The sequence below is a fragment of the Lepidochelys olivacea genome (assembly GCF_965140295.1).
Source record: "Lepidochelys olivacea isolate rLepOli2 genome assembly, chromosome: 14".
Classification (NCBI taxonomy): domain Eukaryota; kingdom Metazoa; phylum Chordata; order Testudines; family Cheloniidae; genus Lepidochelys; species Lepidochelys olivacea.
The window spans coordinates 6,213,522-6,233,814 of record NC_140424.1 but is presented as its reverse complement, the minus strand read 5'-3'; the positions used below and the strand labels follow the sequence as shown (position 1 = coordinate 6,233,814).

The 20,293-nt window shown below is 40.3% G+C and overlaps 1 protein-coding gene across 1 annotated transcript in view; it reads right to left on the bottom strand.

Moving 5' to 3' along the window:
- LOC311530233 (uncharacterized protein) overlaps positions 1-18,691 on the bottom strand; it is a 128,330-nt gene extending 109,639 nt beyond the window's left edge. Inside the window, exons 1-7 of the mRNA XM_084646698.1 lie at positions 18,296-18,691; positions 11,336-11,445; positions 10,470-10,680; positions 6,673-6,831; positions 5,406-5,506; positions 2,383-2,609; positions 844-982 (exon numbers count right to left, since the gene is read on the bottom strand). Of these exons, the coding sequence (XP_084502824.1) occupies positions 844-982; positions 2,383-2,609; positions 5,406-5,506; positions 6,673-6,831; positions 10,470-10,680; positions 11,336-11,437 (939 nt within the window). The 5' untranslated portion in view covers positions 11,438-11,445; positions 18,296-18,691. The remainder of the gene's footprint in view (positions 1-843; positions 983-2,382; positions 2,610-5,405; positions 5,507-6,672; positions 6,832-10,469; positions 10,681-11,335; positions 11,446-18,295) is intronic.
- Positions 18,692-20,293: the final 1,602 nt, after the last annotated feature.

Sequence of the window (20,293 nt, the reverse complement as noted above, 5' to 3'; positions counted from 1 at the left end):
TTGAACATCACTAGTCCCAGCACATTATTCACCTCTCTCCATTCTGAAAACTGACTATGTATTTCTACCTTTTTTTCCCTGCCTTTTAACCAGTTACTGATTCATGAGAAGACCTTTCCTCTTATCCCATGACTGATTACTTTGCTTAAAAGCCTCTGGTGAGGAACCTGGTCAAAGGTTTTGAAAAGTCCAAGTACATTATATCCACAGGAATGCCCTTGTCTACATGTTTGCTGACCCCCTCAAAGAATTCTAGTAGATTGGTGAGGCATGATTTCCCTTTATAGTAGCCATGTTGGCTCTTCCCCCAACGAATCATGTTCATGTGGGAAATCTTGATCAACATCATGACTACTGTAGTTTAAGAGCCAAGTGGAATCACTCTCTCATATTCTATCTATGAAAGTGGGGAAGAAGGGGGGGAAGTTAAAAAAGTTATATTTGGGCAGTTTTATTTCATAAAATTAAAGCAGCATGCAGCACAGAAATCATTTCATTATTTACCGGCCACTAAAGGATTCCATGGGCACAGACATTATGTGTTCCATCTCTCAAAGTTCTGTAAAGAAAATCAGTCTTTGTGGATGGATTTGAGATTAGAATTCACTTTTGTCCATAGCCCACAGAGTCTGGTGTCTGTAAATTCTTCGGGTGGTAATTCAAATAATGTCCAATTATGAGATTACATGAGATTTAGAGAAATCGCTTCTTCAATTAGTGTGACTACACAAAAGCTACAGTGTTGGGCCACTCTCCAATCTGCCCTACGACTAGTAGCAATGTGGCTCATAGAAATTTTAACTTTAGAAAATGGAGAAATTTCATTTTAAAATCCCAACTTACAGATGCTATGCCATAAAAGAAAAACAGAAGTAATATTGGAAAGAAGCTGCTTGTGTAGAAATATTCATTAACTGTGACAGCTGTCAGCAGACTTGCCATAATCAAAACACAAACAGTATACAGCAAACTCCAGGATAACCTAAAAATGAAAATATATTGTTATCTTTCTGGATAATTGATGACTGCTGTCATGATTTCAGCCATATGGTAAATCCCATTGTTAGTTCAAATACTTAGGATATCCCTGGAAAAGCCACAGCAACATTTCACATACAGTTGTCAATTAAGGCATTATACAAAGGAGATTGCCAGACAATGAACTTGGGAACCCATCTGTCCCTCCCATGGGAAATGAGCAAGAAGGTTGAATGGGAAGGAGAGTTCTGTCAGGTCTCACATAGATTGTACTCCTTAATCTTTCCACCAATGGAGGTACCGTTTGTCTCATTCACCATCACCCCCCATCCTCCACAGAGAACCAGCTGTCCCCAAACATCACAGATATCAGGGGACCAATGATTTGCAATGCCATCTGCTTGGAAGCCTCATCCATCTGTGTCAGCTATGGGTCTCTAGGCCAGCTATGACTATGCTGCCAGGACTCCTATACCTGGCAGGGACTTGGTAGAGGAATGAGAAGGGGAAAACACTACAGTCTGTGGCTGTATTATATTTTTGCCCTCATTTCCATAAGTCTAGTGAGAGATGATGCTCATAACCTCCAACCAACCACTCTGTATGCACAGAGTCTAAAGACAAGGAGGGAAAGTTGCCCTGGAAGTGTCCAAGCCCTTAGCCCTGTGAGAAGGGGAGATCTATACATAGTTCTAGTTGGTACAGTTGGATCCCAGGGTTTTTAAGAAAAGCAAGCATTCTAGATTCATAGTTGGCTTCCACACCTGTTGTCTTATTACAGGTCTCATATGACGACATTGCCTCTCTTTCAGGTTGCAAAAATCAATGATATCATCAGCTCTGTCTAACCTCTGCTTAGCTTCCTAGTGTTTATTCCTTTTTCTTCTACTTTTATCCCCTTTACCATTGTTATATTCCCTATTGATGTTAAGTAAAAACATATTAGGCACACCAAATCTAATAAAATTGGGTAACTTTTTAAAGGGCACCAGCTCATTAAATGGAGGTTCGCAAGTCCTAAGAGTTACATTTTTTTGTAAAGTTTTCCAGTGGAGTTACTGTTAGGATATCATCCTAGAAAACTGAAGAAGGCCTCCATCCCCTTCAAAAAATACCGGCAGTAGCAGAGCAAGATTCCACACGCTGCCCCAAACAATGCACCTCGATCACATTCTGAAGGGACAACCTCTAATGGTAACGAGGTAATGTCCACTCAGTCCTTGGCCTCTCCGCTTAGGCTATCTAATTGAGGTCGGCTGTTTTCTTTCTGAGAGTCCCTCCTGCCCATGAGAAGCTGGACTGAAACTGTCAATTCATTTTACAAATACTGAAGAATATATGTATTCTGGCAACTATTAACTTAAGACAGTAAACCTATGCACTTCAGCTACTTGTGTTACTCACCAGAAGGCTGCATCCTGTAACCCCATAGTCTTCATCAACTCCTTGAGCTTCCTTTTTTCTCTTGTAAGACTGATTGACAGAAAGTGCATAAATGGAGAGAAACACATTGCAACAGCAAAAATGATAAAACTGTGTTCCAGGGTAACTGATGGTTTGAAAGATGATGATCCCATACGGACACCACTAATCGATTTCATTTCTTCCCAGACAGAATGATTTGTTGTCATCTAAAAAATTCAAGTGAGCATTTAATTTAGTTTTATGTAATGAAATATGGTCATAGTGCAAGGTTATAACATGTCACTTAATATTGTGAGTGGTGCTGTAAACTGATCATATATTTCCGACGACAGCTACCTTCTCTTTTCTGGCCTGAGAAATGCAGACTTCCCCCTTCAGGTCCATTCAAAATACTGACACTGAGATTGTCTTCCTAGCCTGTTGCTTTAATTTCATCACCACTTCTCTGCCTCCCTACTCTGGGCCTCTCTCATCTTTCAATCAAACACCACGTATCCAGTCTTTTAAGGCCTACCCCTGCTCAACCTATCACCTCTCGTATGTTACATCAAGCCAGGACCACGTGCCCCCACTCTCCCAGCAGCGACAGCCTTCATGATTCGTGAGCTCAGTTCTCTCTCAAGCACCTTCACTCTGTCTTCCAGGCTGCCCCTCATTTTTAGGAGGAGCTCCATGATAAATCTGCAAAGCCACAACGCTCCCCTCCTTCAAGTCTCTCCTTAAAGCTCACTGCTACCGCAAAACACTCAATAGCAGGGGAACCGACGTGCTGAGAATGCGGCTTATTATACTAAACAATCATTTCAGTGTTGTCTTGGTCTTCTCTCCTCTTCCCCCCAGCTGGTTTTCATTCATTTGGGAGCAAGGGTTGTCTTTTCATATGCCTAGATTGTAAGCTCTTTGGAGCAGGGACTGTCTTTTTATTACATATGTGTACAGTGCCTAGCACAATGGGGCCTCTAGGCACTTCCCCAATAAAAGACAATTGCATATTAAAATTGTTAGTCTTAATACTAACACTGACAACACTAAATTTCTCAGCTGACAACCTCCCTTTCTGAGTTTATAATGTTGCACATAACAAAATCCAGTGCTAGGACCCATAATGGAGACGGGCAGAAAACAAGAACTTGAACAGAATAGCAACAGGGCAGAGATCTGTGAACAAAATATTTAAAAAAACATTTCTTAAAAAATAAATTAGGTGAAGTCAAAGCATAAACCAACATCAACTGCTCTTTAAACATCACGTGTTACCCAGGAGGCCAGACTCGATGATCACAGTGGTCCCTTCTGACCTTGGAATCGATGCTGATGCTAGAAATTACAATTGTTTCCACTGCAAATTGCAGCCAAAAGCCTTCAAGCCGTGAGAAATAGATGTGAGATAGGCTTCGAGGCCTGGCTTGTCAGGGATGTTCCTGTAAATATCCTAGTAGATGGAAACCGTCATGGAGAGTTGGCTCTTTCCTGAGCCTTCACGAATTTGAACCTAGCAGGAGGTTTTTGACGGTGCAATTGGGGGTTAGGTGCCTAAATGCCGCTTGTATCTTTTAAAATCCCCCCTTAACCTTTGAGGCCAGGTTACCTTAGTGAGAGCCCCTCTCCTCTTTGTCATTCCAACAGTGCAGACCAGGTTGTGCATTCTTTCCAACATTCCCCACGTTTGGTCTGCTGGGGACTGGCTGCAGAGAATTCTCAGAGGTGAGACTCTAACTCTAAAATTAGCATCCTATGCTGATCTGAAAAAGCCCCTGTTTTTTAGCCTTCAGAACATGCTACAGGGGCTCCCCTGTCTATTCTTTCAGACCTTTAGTGGGTAAGAGGAGCAATTATCCTGTTTTATAGCTTTCTAAAATGGCAAAAGGCACCACTCAGAATGCTCTAGGCTCCTCTGACAAATATTTCAAGACCAATATATCATCAAAATAAATAGCAACTCCATAACACACAGCACAGAAATAAACCAAGCTATCCCCTGTCCGGACACACAATCCCTTACAATATTTGCTTATTCAGCAGATTTCTTAAAAAGGCATGCCGTACAGCATGCTCCGAAGTTTAACCAATTTGTGTAATTGTAGACCAAGGACGAGGGGCACATTTCAAAGTAAAGAGGCCCGCACAGAGAATGCCCTTCCAAAAGCCCCTCCTTTGGGCCGAGGGGAGTACCTCTGCAGATCTTAACTGTAGCAGCATAGCATAGGGAGAGAGGCACTCTCTCAATTAGGAAGGTCTGAAGCCATTTAGGGTTTTAGAGGTCAATACCAACCCTTTCAACTCTACCCCGAAACCTCAGATATCCAGCCCAGATCATGGCACATGGGTTGAGCCTGCTTGCAACCAAATACTCCAGTTACCAAATGGGCTCATGTATTCCACACGAGTTTTAGCTTCTGAGTGGGTTTAAAAATGTAGTCCCAAGTAGATCTGTAGTCTCAAAATGGTAAAGGAATTAATTACAGTTGTGAGGTCCACTAGTCCATGCTGGAAAGAACAGTTGCAACCTCCTTGCCTGATTCAAATGTTATAAAGTGGCCTCGGCTACTTCTGAAAGATAATCATCCGGCTATAATCTGTATGTCAGTACCTGTTAGACGTTCCAGTTGGATTAGGGACGTATGCTGCTGGGCACGAGTGAGTTGCATTTCACTTGTGGTTCTGGGAAGTTCTTTGTGTCATTACGTTTTATAAGTTTTACCATTTCTATTTTGTGACTTTTAAAACTGATCGTAATTTTGCACAGAGATTCTGAGGGGTGCATGTTTTCGAGATGAAACTAAAAGCAGTCAGTTTCTACAACCCATTCAGGACTCTGAGTTATTTCACACGTCGTTCTTTGGTAGAAGCTCCCGACACAAGACGATCCGTCGCTTTTTTTTACATTGTAATAATTCCATGCACTAAAAAAACCCTGATTATAGAAGAATTTATTTTGCTTAATGTTTAAGGGTCAGGTTAGAAGAAACAGAAAATAATTTCAGTGCAAGAATTCTGCTTACTTCTATAATAGCAGCATCAATGCTTGATTGCAGTGATAGAAATCCTCTGTACCAATATCTTGGACTATCGCAGTAATGTCCTGAAAAGTTATAACAAGAATCTGCAAAGATGAAAGGCCAAGTACATTACTTAATTGTGTGCAACAATCATTTTAATGCAGTATCAAAGTTGGGACTTTAATCCAACAAAAGTCAAGAAATTCAGATTTAATGGGACTACAATAATAACTCTGCAACAGCAGCAAGCAATTAGCTCCCAAGGATAGTGGAAATATCAAAGGATCAGCAGTGTATTGGACTAATTCAGTGTCATCCCATGGAATAATAGCAGGACCTTATTGCCGTGGATACACCTGACAGCGTCTCTCTTTGCTCACTGCTTCCCACCTTAGTGCCTTAAGTGCATGTGAAATGCCAAAGCTCCCATTTACTTCAGTGGCAGAGGATCAGCCCCATACTAAGGATCTGGGCATATTTTTTAATTCTGTAGATGGTTTACAACCTGCCCAATGATTCAGCGTTTTTAAAATTTCCAATAAAAGCTGCTTGACTGCGATCTTCTGCCTGCCAAAAAAAACCAGAACCCAAAATCAAAGAAGAAACCAAAAAAACCTGGTACACCATTGTCTGCCGTGCTGCAGGCACTTCCACTCCCTGCTGCACAAAAGTGCCTCATTCCTACCCTGAACAACTGCTGTTCAAAGTGAGAAGTGAAGACAGAGTCTCCACGGCAAATCAATTCTTCACTTCACTATGTAGCCTCCTGAAAGGCCACAGGACTGAGGACACTAGTTCAGTCCTTATCAGCCATCAGTTGCTAAATTTTGCTAATAATTTTCATTATTTATATGGCGTGTATGTGGAGGTGTAAAATAGACTGTAGGGCAAACAAAGTGTAAAATGCATACTAATCTAGACCACAAGGCTGATCTGTCATGCATGGACCCTACATGATGAGACACGGGAAAAAGACTGAAATGGGATGTAACATATCAAGTGGGATGGAATATTTCAAGTAAAAGGGAGAAATATGCCTAAATCCTCAATTTAAAAAAAAAAACCCAAAGTTTCTACTGTCTATATATTTAAAAGAAAGTTGGTGGTGTTGGATTTTATTATTTTGTTACAAACAACAAAACAGACTTACATTTGTGGTTCTTTCTAGCTCAGAAACTCACATGTAGACTAAGGGCCAAATCCACGTCAATGAAGCTATGCTAATTTACGCCAACTGAGGATCTGGCCATCTTTATTTATTTTTAATTACCTATCTGTCCAAAATGCTCATTTGGAGCAATCACATTGCTGGGAGGAAATCTGAGGCAATAGGAGAAGTCATCGTTAAATACAACCCCTACAATTTCGTCGTTCAAAATCCATGCTGCCTCCAGAGCTGTTTCATCTTCCATCACTTCAGTTTTTATACCTGTGGTTTATACAGAAAACATTACGATCAATAGCTAGAACACTGAAAACGTGAGCACAGGGATTTTATACATCTAGCCAGTTTTGTCAGCTGTGTGTTGTTCCCCTCTGAATTTCCGTTCTCTAGGCCAGGTATATTTGTAGATGCTTTGGGTCACATTCAATTTGATCAGCTGGGAAAAAGTTAATAAGAAAATCTTAAGTTGAATTGTGAATGCAACAACAGGTAGGTATCTTAGTCCACAGATGGCACTGTATCTAGAGATAACTACTGTATAAAGATAGGGATAGAGATTTTCCCAAACTAAAACCCAGGATCCAACACCCTGCAAACTTCTCCTAGAAACAGTGTGGAATCCATATGTAGATATACAACTGAACTTCTCAGCTGGTCCTTATCTCAATAATGGATTCAGTGAAAACCTAGATTCTAATACAGTGCACTCCATTTATAAAAATTATTGATATAAGCATCAACCACATATAGTGATCAAAATCACTGGGACAAAATCATTTCTATACTAATCCTAGTAAAATACTCTACTTATAAGAATCATTTAGTGGCACACTGACTACATGTAACATGATACTCGGTCAAGAGCAATGACATGTAATAAGCCAATAAAGCTGTTTTGAATTTGATGACATCTTGCGTTTTTAGGCACGTAGCACGTATAAAGAATCATCCCTGTGTAAAAAAATAAGTTGTGCCATTTATGTGAGAGTTGATCGACATAGCAGGAAAAAGAAAGACGCTTTCTGCAGATGAAAAACGCCATCTTCTGGAGTTCTGAAATAGTCCTCCCAAGACCAGCCAAAGCGATGCTGCTCAGAAATTGGGCATTCCACAACTTAATTGTCTACGATTCTCAAAGCAGGGAGAGCATCATACAAAATGAAGGAGACAGAAAAACAATGTGGCCAGACAAGGCACCTATGGTCGAGGCCGCTTTCATAAAGTGGATCAGAAATGCCAGAGAGAGAAATACCCCCCTATGTGGACTGTTGGTGACGCAGAAAGCAGAAAAACTGGTGGTGGCCCTGGGTGTTACCAACCTCAGGGCATGCACTGGCTGGTTTGAGTGTTTTCAAAAACAAGATGAGATTGTTTTTAAGAGAGAAGCCAAAGACACAGACATTAGGTTGTGTGAAGAATGATTAGAAAACTAGTGGATTGAAATGAGACATGACTTCGCTGAACACGACATTTGGAGTGCAGATGAAAGTGGAATTTACTTTCGAGCCCTGCCTGATGGCACTCTCACTTTTAAATTAGACAATAAAAAAAGAAGGAAAGAGGTCTATAGAAAGAATTACTGCTCTATTCACCTGTTCCATGACTGGTAAGGAAAAGAACCTTTTCATCATTGGGAAAAGTCAAAACCCACAGTGTTTTAAAAATGTGAGATATCTTCCAGTCCTCTATGCTGCGAAGTCAGCTGCCAGGATGACAGGTCATCTATTCAGTGAGTGGCTGAAGGACTGGAATCAAAAGTTGGGGCCGTGAAAGGAGAAAGATTTTGCTACTTATGGACATCTGCACAGCCCACATGACAAAAGGTGTAGCACTGAGGAATATCCAACCTGAATTCCTCCCAAAAAACACAACTTCTATCCTTCAGCCATGTGCCCAGGGAGTTATCAGAACTGCCAAGGCACACTTTCATAAGCAAACGGCTCTCACGGTGTTTCACCACGCTGATGATGAGAACAACAAAGCTACTTCTGTGGAAATGGCCAGGAAGATCCATCTTTCAGATGCCATTTTAATGCTTGCAAATGCCTGGTCTGACATCAGTGCTTCAACAATTGCTGGAGAAAAGGAGGTCTGGTGATCGCACATATGGCGGAAGCAATTGTGTTGAGCCACCAAGACGATTCAATGCACATGAATTTGAAGAGTGGATAGACATTGATGATAATGCTTTTACTATGCAACCTGTTTCTGATAACATTGTGACTGAGATCAGAGACCATTTTGAAGTGAAACCTGAAAACGATGCAGAGGTGGACTCTTATGATGACACGGTAATCATCCCATCCTTGACCCAAATGAAGGATGTGACAAAAACTAATGGTCTATTGTACAGGGGCTTCAATGATTATAAACTCCTACATCACTTTGAAAAGGAAGATATGGTGATACTCTGAAATAAACGTTAATGTGAGCCACTACTGTTAAACGGTCTGTTTTGTTGTTTTACGTTGAAGTTTAAGCTATAAAAGTCAGTATAATGCACTTTCATATGTTACATTTGTTGCAGTTTGAGAGATTTTTAAAAATTTACATCTTTGGATCTTTACATTAAGAGGTAGATAGCGCCGGTAACTTACACTTTATGTAAAGTTGTAACATGCACAGTATTAATAATGCCTTGAAAAAAAGCACCAGCTAAATGATTGGGTAATAAATAAATAATAATAATATGCTGCTCAGTTAGAATGTTGGTATGGCTGGTAGAATGTTGGTTTTGTTCCACGCTGAATATGTTTAAAGTCTAAAGAATTTAGTTACGGTAAATGAGATGTTTCTCAATTGAATAAAAAAAGTCAGTTGTTTAAAACATAATGGTTGATTTAATCCATTCTTTGCAATTCTGCTTGTAAGAATCAACTGCTAAGAAGAATCAAATTATCCAGGATAGGTGTGACTCTTATAAAAGGAGTGCATTGTACTCTAATTATTGGGTGTTTGAAATCTGGATCACAGTTTTATGGCATCTCTGCTTCCCAGTCAACAAAAGGAGGAGTTTTATAATATCATTCTAGGGAAAGTTTCTGATCTGAGTTATTTATTTCTTATTAGGTCCTAAACCTGGCACCACATAGGTCACCTGCAATGCCAGCTAGCAGCTAATCAATGCAATTTATAATCAGGTATTCAGTGGGAAAACATATATTGTTTCAACTCCGCTGTCTTCCTTTCTTAAGCCCCTTCTATCACTGCTGGACTTCAAGGTGCAGTTAATGAAGTTTCTAAAATAATGAAAGAACCATTAAAATTCAGTCAAGTTTGTCAGAACATTGCTTGTGGATCAGGCTGCTAAATATTTTCATGAAACTGAATTTCAGGAGTATTCCACAAGGGAATAAACATATGTTTCCCTTGATGCTGTTGTGCTGTACTGTGAACATTTGTTAGCATGATCCATCAGGAATGGAAAATTAGTTACTATAATTGCCTGTTAACACCCCTCTTAATACAAAAAACTCACAAGCATTCCGAGAAAATTAAAAGTATTGGATAATGAAAACACAACTATCCATGACAATGAATGACAGAGAATATGGCCAAAAGTAACAACTGGATTTAAAAAAAGAATTATGGTAGATATATTCATGGAGGATGCAACTACATTGCTCCAGACATCCCTAAACTTCCAACTCCCAGAAGCTGGGACTGTATGACAGGGGCTGGATCACTCAAAATTGCCCTGTTCTGTTCATTCCTTCTGAGGCATCTGGCAATGGCTGCTGTCAGAAGACAGGATACTGGGCTAGATGGACTGTTAGTCTGACCCAGTATGGCTGTTCTGATGTTTTTATGAATATTGTATACTAGCAGAACATGTTAAGACACAGTACAGGTACGGCAGCTAAAGTAATAACAAATCTAAATATTTAATGGGCATAACGTACCTATCATTACAGAGTCTGAAGCCACTTTATTCATTATTTGTCTTGTGCGGCTTGTCATGGGTGTATAAGCAACTGTAATCCCAGTAGCATTATAGGCAGGGTCATCTAATCGTCCCAGGAAAGCATGAGGCGCTTCAGGATGTGGGACATTATACGTGAACGTTGATATCAAGTACACCAGAAAGAGAAATAGGAGTGACAGGACCCATTCCTGGGTAATGGAAAAGAGTAAACGAGCAGAGAGAATGGCACAACAATTTCAGAGAGAATGTTCCCTCCCTGATTATAAGATAAGCAACAAAGCCAGTCAATACATTTTAAATGGAACAGTTTTCCTTCAAAAAAAAAAAAATGAAAGTTTCAGCAAAATCTAAATCTTGTCACAGAATATAGTCACTTTAACATCATTCAGAGCTTACAACTTTCACATCCGCTAATGCCTGAAAATCTGATCTGCAGCAACGCAAATACAAAGGGTAATATCGCCTATTCAGTCAATGAAACACAAAGCTCAACACTTTGTAAAAAGTTTACTGATTTTACATTAGTGCATATAATATGAAGACTGTGCTCTGCGTGTCACCACAAAACCATGATCAACTATTAAAAGTGAAGAGTAGTTTCGATAACAACCCGCAGATGAGAGAATTTCTCCTATTGTCTGTTGCAGCAATAAGAAAAAGAACTCTGATAGATGAAAAAGCCCCGCAAAAAATGGCAACAACAACTGGGGCTTTTCAAATATTGTCTCACTTTCGCTACTCTCTCAAATACAAAGTGGTTTTTGGGGGTGGGGGGAGGGAAAGAACCCACTCACATGAGCCAGCTTTTTTTCTTTTGTTCCCAAACTATCTTTTTGTACTTGCCTGAAAGGTCTGCATTTTCATTCTCCATTTGATAAGTAGATTTTTACGTAAGAGAGCCTTAGTTTGCTGGCACACACTCATATTTCTCATAAGTCTCTGCATTTCTCTATCTAGAAAGAAAAACAAAAGGATGTAAATTCTAATAAAACAAATCTAAGAAAAAATATTTGTTGTATTTGTACAATGCTTTGCATCCAAGGATACCAAAGCACTTTACCAAGCTAAGCAATATTTCCATTTTACAGATTTGGAAACAAAAGACTTGCCAAAGTTTCTTCATACAAAGGAAGTCTGTGTTGGCAGAGAAATCAAATTCAGATCTCTCCCTCCTAGACCCAATGCCTTAACTAATAGACCATCTCCTCTCCCATGGCTTTTATAATTACTATTTGGTGAAATTGTCTCTTCTGTACTGCAAAATTAAAGAACTCACTTCAGGTGCTCTCCTTTACTAAAAATGTTAGGGGTGGGGAGAAACGACAAGGATAATGAACTTTTCTGTTGTAGATGCAGGGTTTTCTTAACTTTTTCTCTATTTAATGTTTTTAGTCTTCTTCTTAGACATTAAACAGACAATACTATTTCATTTTTAATTCTATTGATACTTTCAGAAAAAGTGTGTACGCATTCTGCTGTTTTTAGTTTGAAAGTATTATTTCCTAAAAGGACCTCAAACTAAATGATATTTATAATTTGAAAAATCGAAATCCAACTTACTAATTATGCATTCATGTATATCTGGGTATGCAAAACAGTACTAAGAAATACAAAATGTGTTTTGAATTTTCAGTGGAATCCTAAATAACCTAACAATGGTAAAAAGCCTTAAAAAAAACTAGAAAAATAATTATTTTCGTATCTTGGCCTACCAGTGAACAAAAGTGTTAATTTAAAATTTAAAGTCAAACTCTTCTGTTTATTATAAACGTATACATAGTTTTAAGAAACAACGCCTACAGTCCTTCAAATCATTTGGAATTATGTCTAGGAGTGCTGCATTTAGCCCTAAATAACCATTAAGAGATGATGAGCGAGCAAGACGAAAAAGTATGGTTCAAACCACCACCACAGAATTGAATTTGAATTCAGCCTCTATTATTCACTAAGGGCTTGATCCTGCAAAGTGTCAAACAACTCCTGAAGGTGCTGTGAGCTGAGCACCCTTTGCTTCTATGGAAGTCAATAGGAGTTGAAGGCATTTCCACATCTTGCAGGAACAAGCCCAGGGATGTTCTTGAGTGAATTTTTGTTCCCAATGATAGTCACATAAAGAGAGAGTAACAAATGCATGTTTGTGAGAATATTTATCTGGAAGCACTGGAATGGGTTACATTGGAATGAGAAGCATTGGAATGAAAAGTGGTGGAATATCTGTCCTTAATTTTTTTAAAGCCCGGCTTGACAAAGCCCTGGCTGGGATGATTTAGTTGGTGTTGGTCCTGCTTTGAGCGGCGGATTGGACTAGATGACCTCATGAGGTCTCTTCCAACCCTAATATTCTATGATTCTATGAAGTGTTTGGCTGCTTCCTTTAAAATTCCTTTCAAGTTGGGAGTTATCCAATCAAAGCAAAAACAACAATGTGTTTGGTCACCTAAGTATCACCTATCTCAAAAAACATATGTAGTGAACGTGTAAAGCACTAGTTGTAGAGAATTGTTCGATCAGTCCATAAGGGTGAGCTACATACACATAAATCAGTCAAGTTTGAGTAACTTGTGAAACCTTCAAGGGGTTACATATGTGAAATAATAGATGTCCAAGATCTAATTACAATCACAAAGCCAAAATGCAATCATACTATGGTATAACTGAATTATGCTTTCATACAAACAGACGTCCTGACCTTCCAAGAATTAGAGCTCAGTTACAGAGACAAGGTGGGTGAGCGAATATCTTTTATTGGACCAACTTCTGCTGGCGAGAGAGAGAAGCTTTCAAGCCACACAAAGCTCTTCTTCAGTCACTCTCACCAACAGAAATGGGTCCAATAAAGAATATTATCCACCTAGTCTCTCTGATATCTGAGGAACAACACAGCTACAATGACGCACGCATAGCTCAGGATCAGCCACCTTTGCATCTGACCCTTTAAAATGTCTGTAGCTGAAATAAAAGGAGCTTGGATGTGTTTCATTGTTTTCCCTTTGGATATCGCTTTCAGATGTTGCTGACTGGACAGCTGGACTTTACTTATAAATGATGCCAAAAGCACTTCCATGGCTCGGTTCCCCTTACTATTGTTGTTGTGTGTGGTATCTTTTTGTGGGGGGAGTAAAACATTTGCATGCTCCAAGTGCAATAGGTTCAGATTTCTAATTACTCCTTCAGTGCTAACCAAGGAACCTATCCCGGAACGTGCCTGGGCATTCTCCATTGTCATTGATTTCAATGGGATTTGAGATCACTTGGCATGATATAGTTGGTCTTGTTAATATTTTTTCTTCAGACTTGGAATTTGATGACAAATAGTGCAAAAGACAAAGGAGAAAAGCTAAAAGTGCACATCACACGTTCACATCTTGCTTATGTGATTTGCTGTTCTGAAGAAGCAATATACTCAAAAATGTGGAACTAAAGTTATTTATCACATTATTGTTATTATTAATTATTCTTATTCTTATTACACGTGAACTTCTCTCTGCTACTAAAGCCAGAAGGAATGCCACTATAACTGAAAGAGCAGGACTGAGGTAGGCTATTCCAAAGAGAAATTACTCCAGTCATTTCATAATGGAGTACATCTCTCATTTTAGACCCAAAATTACCTCTTAGTAGAGCAACTTGTTGCTGCTAATTACTTATACATGGGAAACGTTGAATCAGAAAACTAAGGTTACAAGAAATTTGGTTATAAAATTAATTCCACATTTCAAGCTTCCTCCTCTGCTATGCTAGTCTCATAAATAAATACATACTATAGAGCACTTTACATCTTCAAATGTCTTGTACAAATATGAACTAACCAGTAGCATTTATCTCACATGAGTGTCCTATCCCCATTTTACATACAGGGAAACAGACACAGAAGTTAAGTGAAGTGATTTGCTCAAGAACTGACTGCAAGAGTCTGATCCTGATCCCATTGAGCCAATGGTAAAATGCCCATTGATTCCAATGGATAGGATTAGATGGAATTTGGCCCATAGAAGATGGAGGCTTATCATGGTGCTGAAGATTTGGGGACCAAATCAGAATGAGCTAGTATGGGATCAAGGAATCTAAGCATCTGCAAGCCCAGGGCACTTCTCTTGAAGGGAGCGGATGTTTTTAAAAAAAATTAAAGAAGTTTCCCCATTAAACACTTGGGTGTGGAGAATTTTAGGTTGCAAACTCATACCGATGTGTGTAAACTTTTCTTTCAGAAGATTAAGTTTAAAAAAAAAAAAAGTCAGAAATCCAGGCAATTCAGGGAACCACATGGCAACCTCGGCACTCTATGGCACCGAAACAGCCACGCTCAGGACATGGGAGCTGGGAAACTGAAATCTCTGAGAACCTCTTAACTCAGTTCTGAAGGGCGTACTCTTTGGAGCGCCTTGATCTCTTCAGTACAGAAGGTTAAAGGAGAGAATGAGGAAAAATGGAAAGCGCTGCTGTTGATTGGAAGGAACGGGAGAGAAGGAAGAAATACAAAACGCAGCTGACTGGCAAGGAAATGAAAACAGCTGGTGGGTTTGAAAAGCCCGCCCACTGCAGCAATTGATAAGCATGGCCGGTGGCAGCTCATTTTCTCAGGGGTTTTTCCTCTACATTCAGCGCTTCATCGCCCAGTCTCGGTGATTTGAGGAGCTAGTTTGGTTTAAAACACTGCACCTCTGGGTTTCATTTCAACTCTAACTTCTACAGAACTGCAGACAAATCACCACCACAATCCAAACTCTGCTCCAAGAAATAACGAAAGTCAACATTTGTACTTGGAAAGGACAAAAAAATAGTTTCCTTGTACAGTTGGAATTGAGCTCTCTGCAGAGTCACTGTAATAAATTTACTTCAAAATTAAGTCAGCTGCAGATTTACACACTTCCAGAAACGCATTCCGTCACTCTGCAGACGAGCCAACAGAAAACAATTTCACATTATCATCCCGACGGAACATTCATGACAAGAACCACACAATTGCATCAAGCAATCAAAGTAAACAATTTCACCATTACTCTCTTAGCTATCTATAGAGACAAGTAAGTTAACCAAACACAAAACTGCAAAAATAACACTGTGCAGTACTTTCTAAATGAGTCTGAGCATACTCCATTAGAGCAATCTTCTGGAGCAGGGTTAATCTAGTGGTGGTGATTTACATGTAATGTGGAAGTACAAATTTATCTTTCAATTCCTTGGTTGTATTCTCTCCTAATAGAGGTTAAGCATTACAAATGCACTATAGCAGATCTTTCTTTTTTCACACCTACCAGGAGGTTTCTATGGCACATTTCCTGGGTTTCTAATTTTATTTTTAAAACACCAGTGTTCTTGAAAGATAATATATGCTTGAAACGCTGATACATGCCTGCAACTTTAACATCACAGAAACAAAACTCCTTGTGTAGGAATTGCAAAGAAAATAGGGCATCAGGTACTAATACCACCTCTACTGTCCTTTCTCCATAGACCACCTCAAAGACTATGTCTACACTATAGAACCTACACTCTCATAGCTTCCTAGTGTAGATGCAGAAAGAGTTTTTCTGCCAATGTAGGAACACCACCTCACCAAAGGACAGTGCTTAGTCTACACTCAAAAGATATATCAGCATGGCAACGTGAGTCAGTGCCAGACGTGGCCCTAGCCCATTGGGAGCCCTAAGAAAGAATGTTTTTGGGAGGTCGCCTACAACACATACTAATAAACTTGTTAAACAGAGGGCAAGTCAACACTACAGCACTACAATGGCACAGCTGCACTGACGCACTGTGGCATGTCTGGTGAAGTACCCATTGCCGTAAGTACGCCACCGTGGCGAGAAGCGGAAGCGATATCAGTGGGAGAGCATCTCCCACCAACGTAACACTGGTGTGGACAGCGTGAAGCTTGTGTCACTCGGGGGCGGGCTTTTTCACACTCCTGAGCGACTAAGTTAGATCAACTTAACAGGTAGTATAGACCTGCCCAGAATAGGGAGCCCCCTTGAGTGGTTTGGGGCCCTAAACAATTACTGATTTTGCTTATGCCTGGCACCGGCTCTGGTCAGTGCTGTGAAAAAACCACTCCCCTGACCCACAGAGTTATGCCAATGTAACTGTCAAGTGTAGATGCAGTTTAGTCAACAAAAGAGCACTTCAGTCTAATGCAGTGGTTCCCAAACTTTAACAACCTGTGAACCCCTTTCACTAAAATGTCAAGTCTCGCAAACCCCCTCCTAAAAATGAATATTTCCAGGGATTTTCTCCTTTACCTGAGTATAGATTATAAAAGCAGTGATCCTGGAAATATAAAATTTGTTTTTATGACATGCTTATTACACACTATTTATTATTATTATTTATCATTACAGTATTTTTATTACATTATGAAAACAGCAACACCCTTCCAAGATCTCACTTTCGTAGCTTGTATCACTTAGAATATGCCTGTTATAAGACAAGACTCCTACGTTTCATCAAGGAGTATCAGATGTGAAACAGCATGAAGGTATTTAAGAAGACAACTCAAAGAGTTCCTCCTATACAAGCATTCAGGTCTTGAGCAGTTGTTCAGGCAAACAACGCACGTTACAACAAAGCTTAAACTTGTTCTTCATAATAATTTTTAAAACAATACTAGCTGCCTATTTAATTTTAAAAACAGCAAAAAGTATCCACCTCCCTTTCTATTTCTTAAAAGGAGTCTTGAAGTTTAAATCTCCTCAGTGTGATAGATATGCTTGCTTTGATCTGCTTAGCTCTTGGAAGTCCAGAGGCTCCAGGCTGCTGGCCCCGTGCTGCCCAGGGTCCCTAGACACAGCTCTGTCCACCATTAGGGAATTTTTTCCCCAAGAACCCCCTGTAACATTTTGCGAACCTCCAGGGATTCATGAACCCCAGTTTGAGAACCACTGGTCTAAGGTAAGGTCTGTCTATGCTATGGAGACTGTATTGGCCCTGCTATGCCAGCATAGCCCCATGGTGTAGATACAGTCTGCACTGACAGAAGTAGTTTTTCTGTCCAGGTAGGAATACCACCTCCCTGAATGCCATTAGCTACATCAACGGAAGCACCTTTCCGTTGATGTAGCTGTGTCTACGCTGGTGGCTATGTTGGCATGGCTACCTCAGTTAGGTGTGTGGGTTTTTTCACACCCCTGACTAATGTAGCCATGCCAGTGTAGACTAAGCTGTCAGTTGGGGAGTTGGTGTTCCTACACTGACAGAAAAAAACCCCTTCTGTCCACGTAGGCTGCATTTACATTACAGGGCTATGCCAACACAGTTATGCTGATATAGTCTGCCTAGTGTAGACATACCCCTTTATTAGCACAATGCTTCCATAGAGGGTGGAAAACGGCATGGAGGAATTTCAAAAAAAATATCTCCCCACTGGAATTTTTAAAAAACATGTAAAGGAAACGTCACTTCTAGACATATATATATACACATACACGTATGTATGTATGATTTATTCTGGTTTTAAAAGAAGGCAGAAGAATAAATTTAGCACACACACACACACGCATATCTTTTAAAACCAGAATACATGCTGCAGTAAAGCATGCTCTGTGAAAAGCTGAAAAATTGTTAATATATTGTTATTAGACCACAAATAAGACAAAAAAGTTATAAAGCCTTAAAATGGCAATAAAACTTCAGTAGAAAGAATTTAAACTTCATCCTTTAGAAAGATTCTGCATCTGCTAATCAGGCAATTCAAACAAACAAAACAGCAGAGCACACTGGAGAAATGTTAGTTTTAGAGTCTTTAATTACCAGATGTTTTCATACATTAGGAGTCAAATGGAATTTTTAAAAAAATAGGGATCTTACCTTAGGGGAAAAGTTTTGAGAAGCGTTCAGAATATTTGCTCTTGTAATGGATCGGTAAACACTGCAGAGGTCTTCTTTTTCCTGCCGTTACTTTCTAATCGTTGTAATACACTCCATGCTTCTGTGCGGCTCCTCCCACCCTTCATTTCAATCATTCTGCCAAAAAGGCATGGCTTACATGACCACTTTGGTTTACTTTACTAGCTGCCCCCTCTTTACCCTCTTTCTTCAGATTCCTCTCTTTTCTATAGAGCTAACAGAGGATACTGTTGCCCAGCTGCTGAAGGAAAATTCCTCTCAAAAGTTAGGTTCAGGAAACTCTTGAAACTTTGAATACAAAAATAAAAAACAAGCTCTGCCTGGTCAAATCTCTTGTTCCTTCCTACAAGAGTAGTAGCTGACTGTAACCGCCCTGCAAGGATGCCGTGATGTAGGTAGAAGGGCAAAAGGTTGAGCCTTATTTACTCAGCAGATTAACAGCTTTGTTGGCAAAATATTGTATATACCAGAGTTCTGTAAAGTAACTCCAACTGGCTGGAAATCCCCTTTATCATGTGGAAACGAGGCACATCAAACAACATTAAATTTCTCTAACACTATATTTTAAAAGGGAATTCTTCTAATTTCATCGATATAGAATAGAGGTTAAGCTATAAAGCTGCACTATATCCGATCTCTATTTCTTTTTCAGAGCCAGAGGCAGACTTCTATGGCACATATTCAATAGTGAAAATTAGGGATCTGTACATCAGTTTCTAAGTAAGTTCCCAAGGGCGGCGGTAGAAACCCACTGTTAGAAGTATTCAGAATGACCTGGGACACAACAAAAGCTAAGGCTGTATTGGAGGATGGACTGCAGGAGATCAGCGGCACGCAACATGCGGGGCCCTGCCCAGAAAGGGTTTGCCACAGCCACGTCCAGGGTGATTTGTGTACCATGTAGCTCATGAAAAGCAGACATGCCCTGTACTCGGGCAGACACGAGCGACGCGCCAAGCATCAGTTGTGAGTCTTGGCTGTTAGGCATGGTAAACAAAACAAAAAAGATGGTAAAATTGCTATGGTCAGATTAAAAAAGTGTATTATTATTTACATAACATTAGCGCATGACAGCCAAGTAAAAGTGGGGCCTGTGACAGGGTATATAAACCAATCTTAGCTGTTAACTTTCTGCCAGGGAGCCCATCCCAGGGTGCACCTGCGCTGCTTCTTAGGCCAAGGGTAGGACTGGAAAAGGAGGAAGGGGAGAAGAGCAGAGAGGCTTCTCCCGGGCCAAGTGACAAGTCTGACTGGAGACACAGGCTCTGAAAAGCTGCAGCCGGCCTGAACCTCTGAGTAAGGAATGTGCTAGCCCCAGGGCTGACAGGCTGATCGAGGCTCAGCAGACTGTGGTTAGAGAGGAGGAAAGACTAGAGTGACTCAGGTGCATCTGGTGAGGAAAAGGTAGGGTTGTGATGCTGTAAAGCAGTCTAGCTGGAAGGCCAGGTCACTCTTATGACTAAAGTAGGCCAAAGATGACACTGGGGAAACTGAGGCAGCACATCTGGACACAAGGGGATGTGCTGGAGTGACAGCTTTGCTACAGGACCCCATTATGTGAGGCACTGTACATATTAGTAGATGGGTCCCGGCCTGAAGAACTTACAATCTAAACAGACCAGACATATGCAGGGTGCGTGAAGGGGTAGAACACATGAGCAAAGCTATCAGTGGGATAGGGACAAGCGTCATGTTAATTCCATTTTTTTTTGAGGGGGATGGGTTAATTAGGAGGTGACCAGCTAATGGAAAGAAAGGGGAAAGGAAGGGAAGGGAGATAAAGAGGGCAGGGGAGTGGAGAGAAGAGGGTAAGAGGTGCAAGCGTGGGGAGACTGTGAGGAAGGGACTGGGGACTTGGGAAGGGTTGGAGCAAACAGCCAATCAGCACAGGGCATAGGAAGTCTAGTCCAAACAGTTCCCTCAATGTCCAGGGTTACAGGGGTTCCTGCTTTGGCAGCT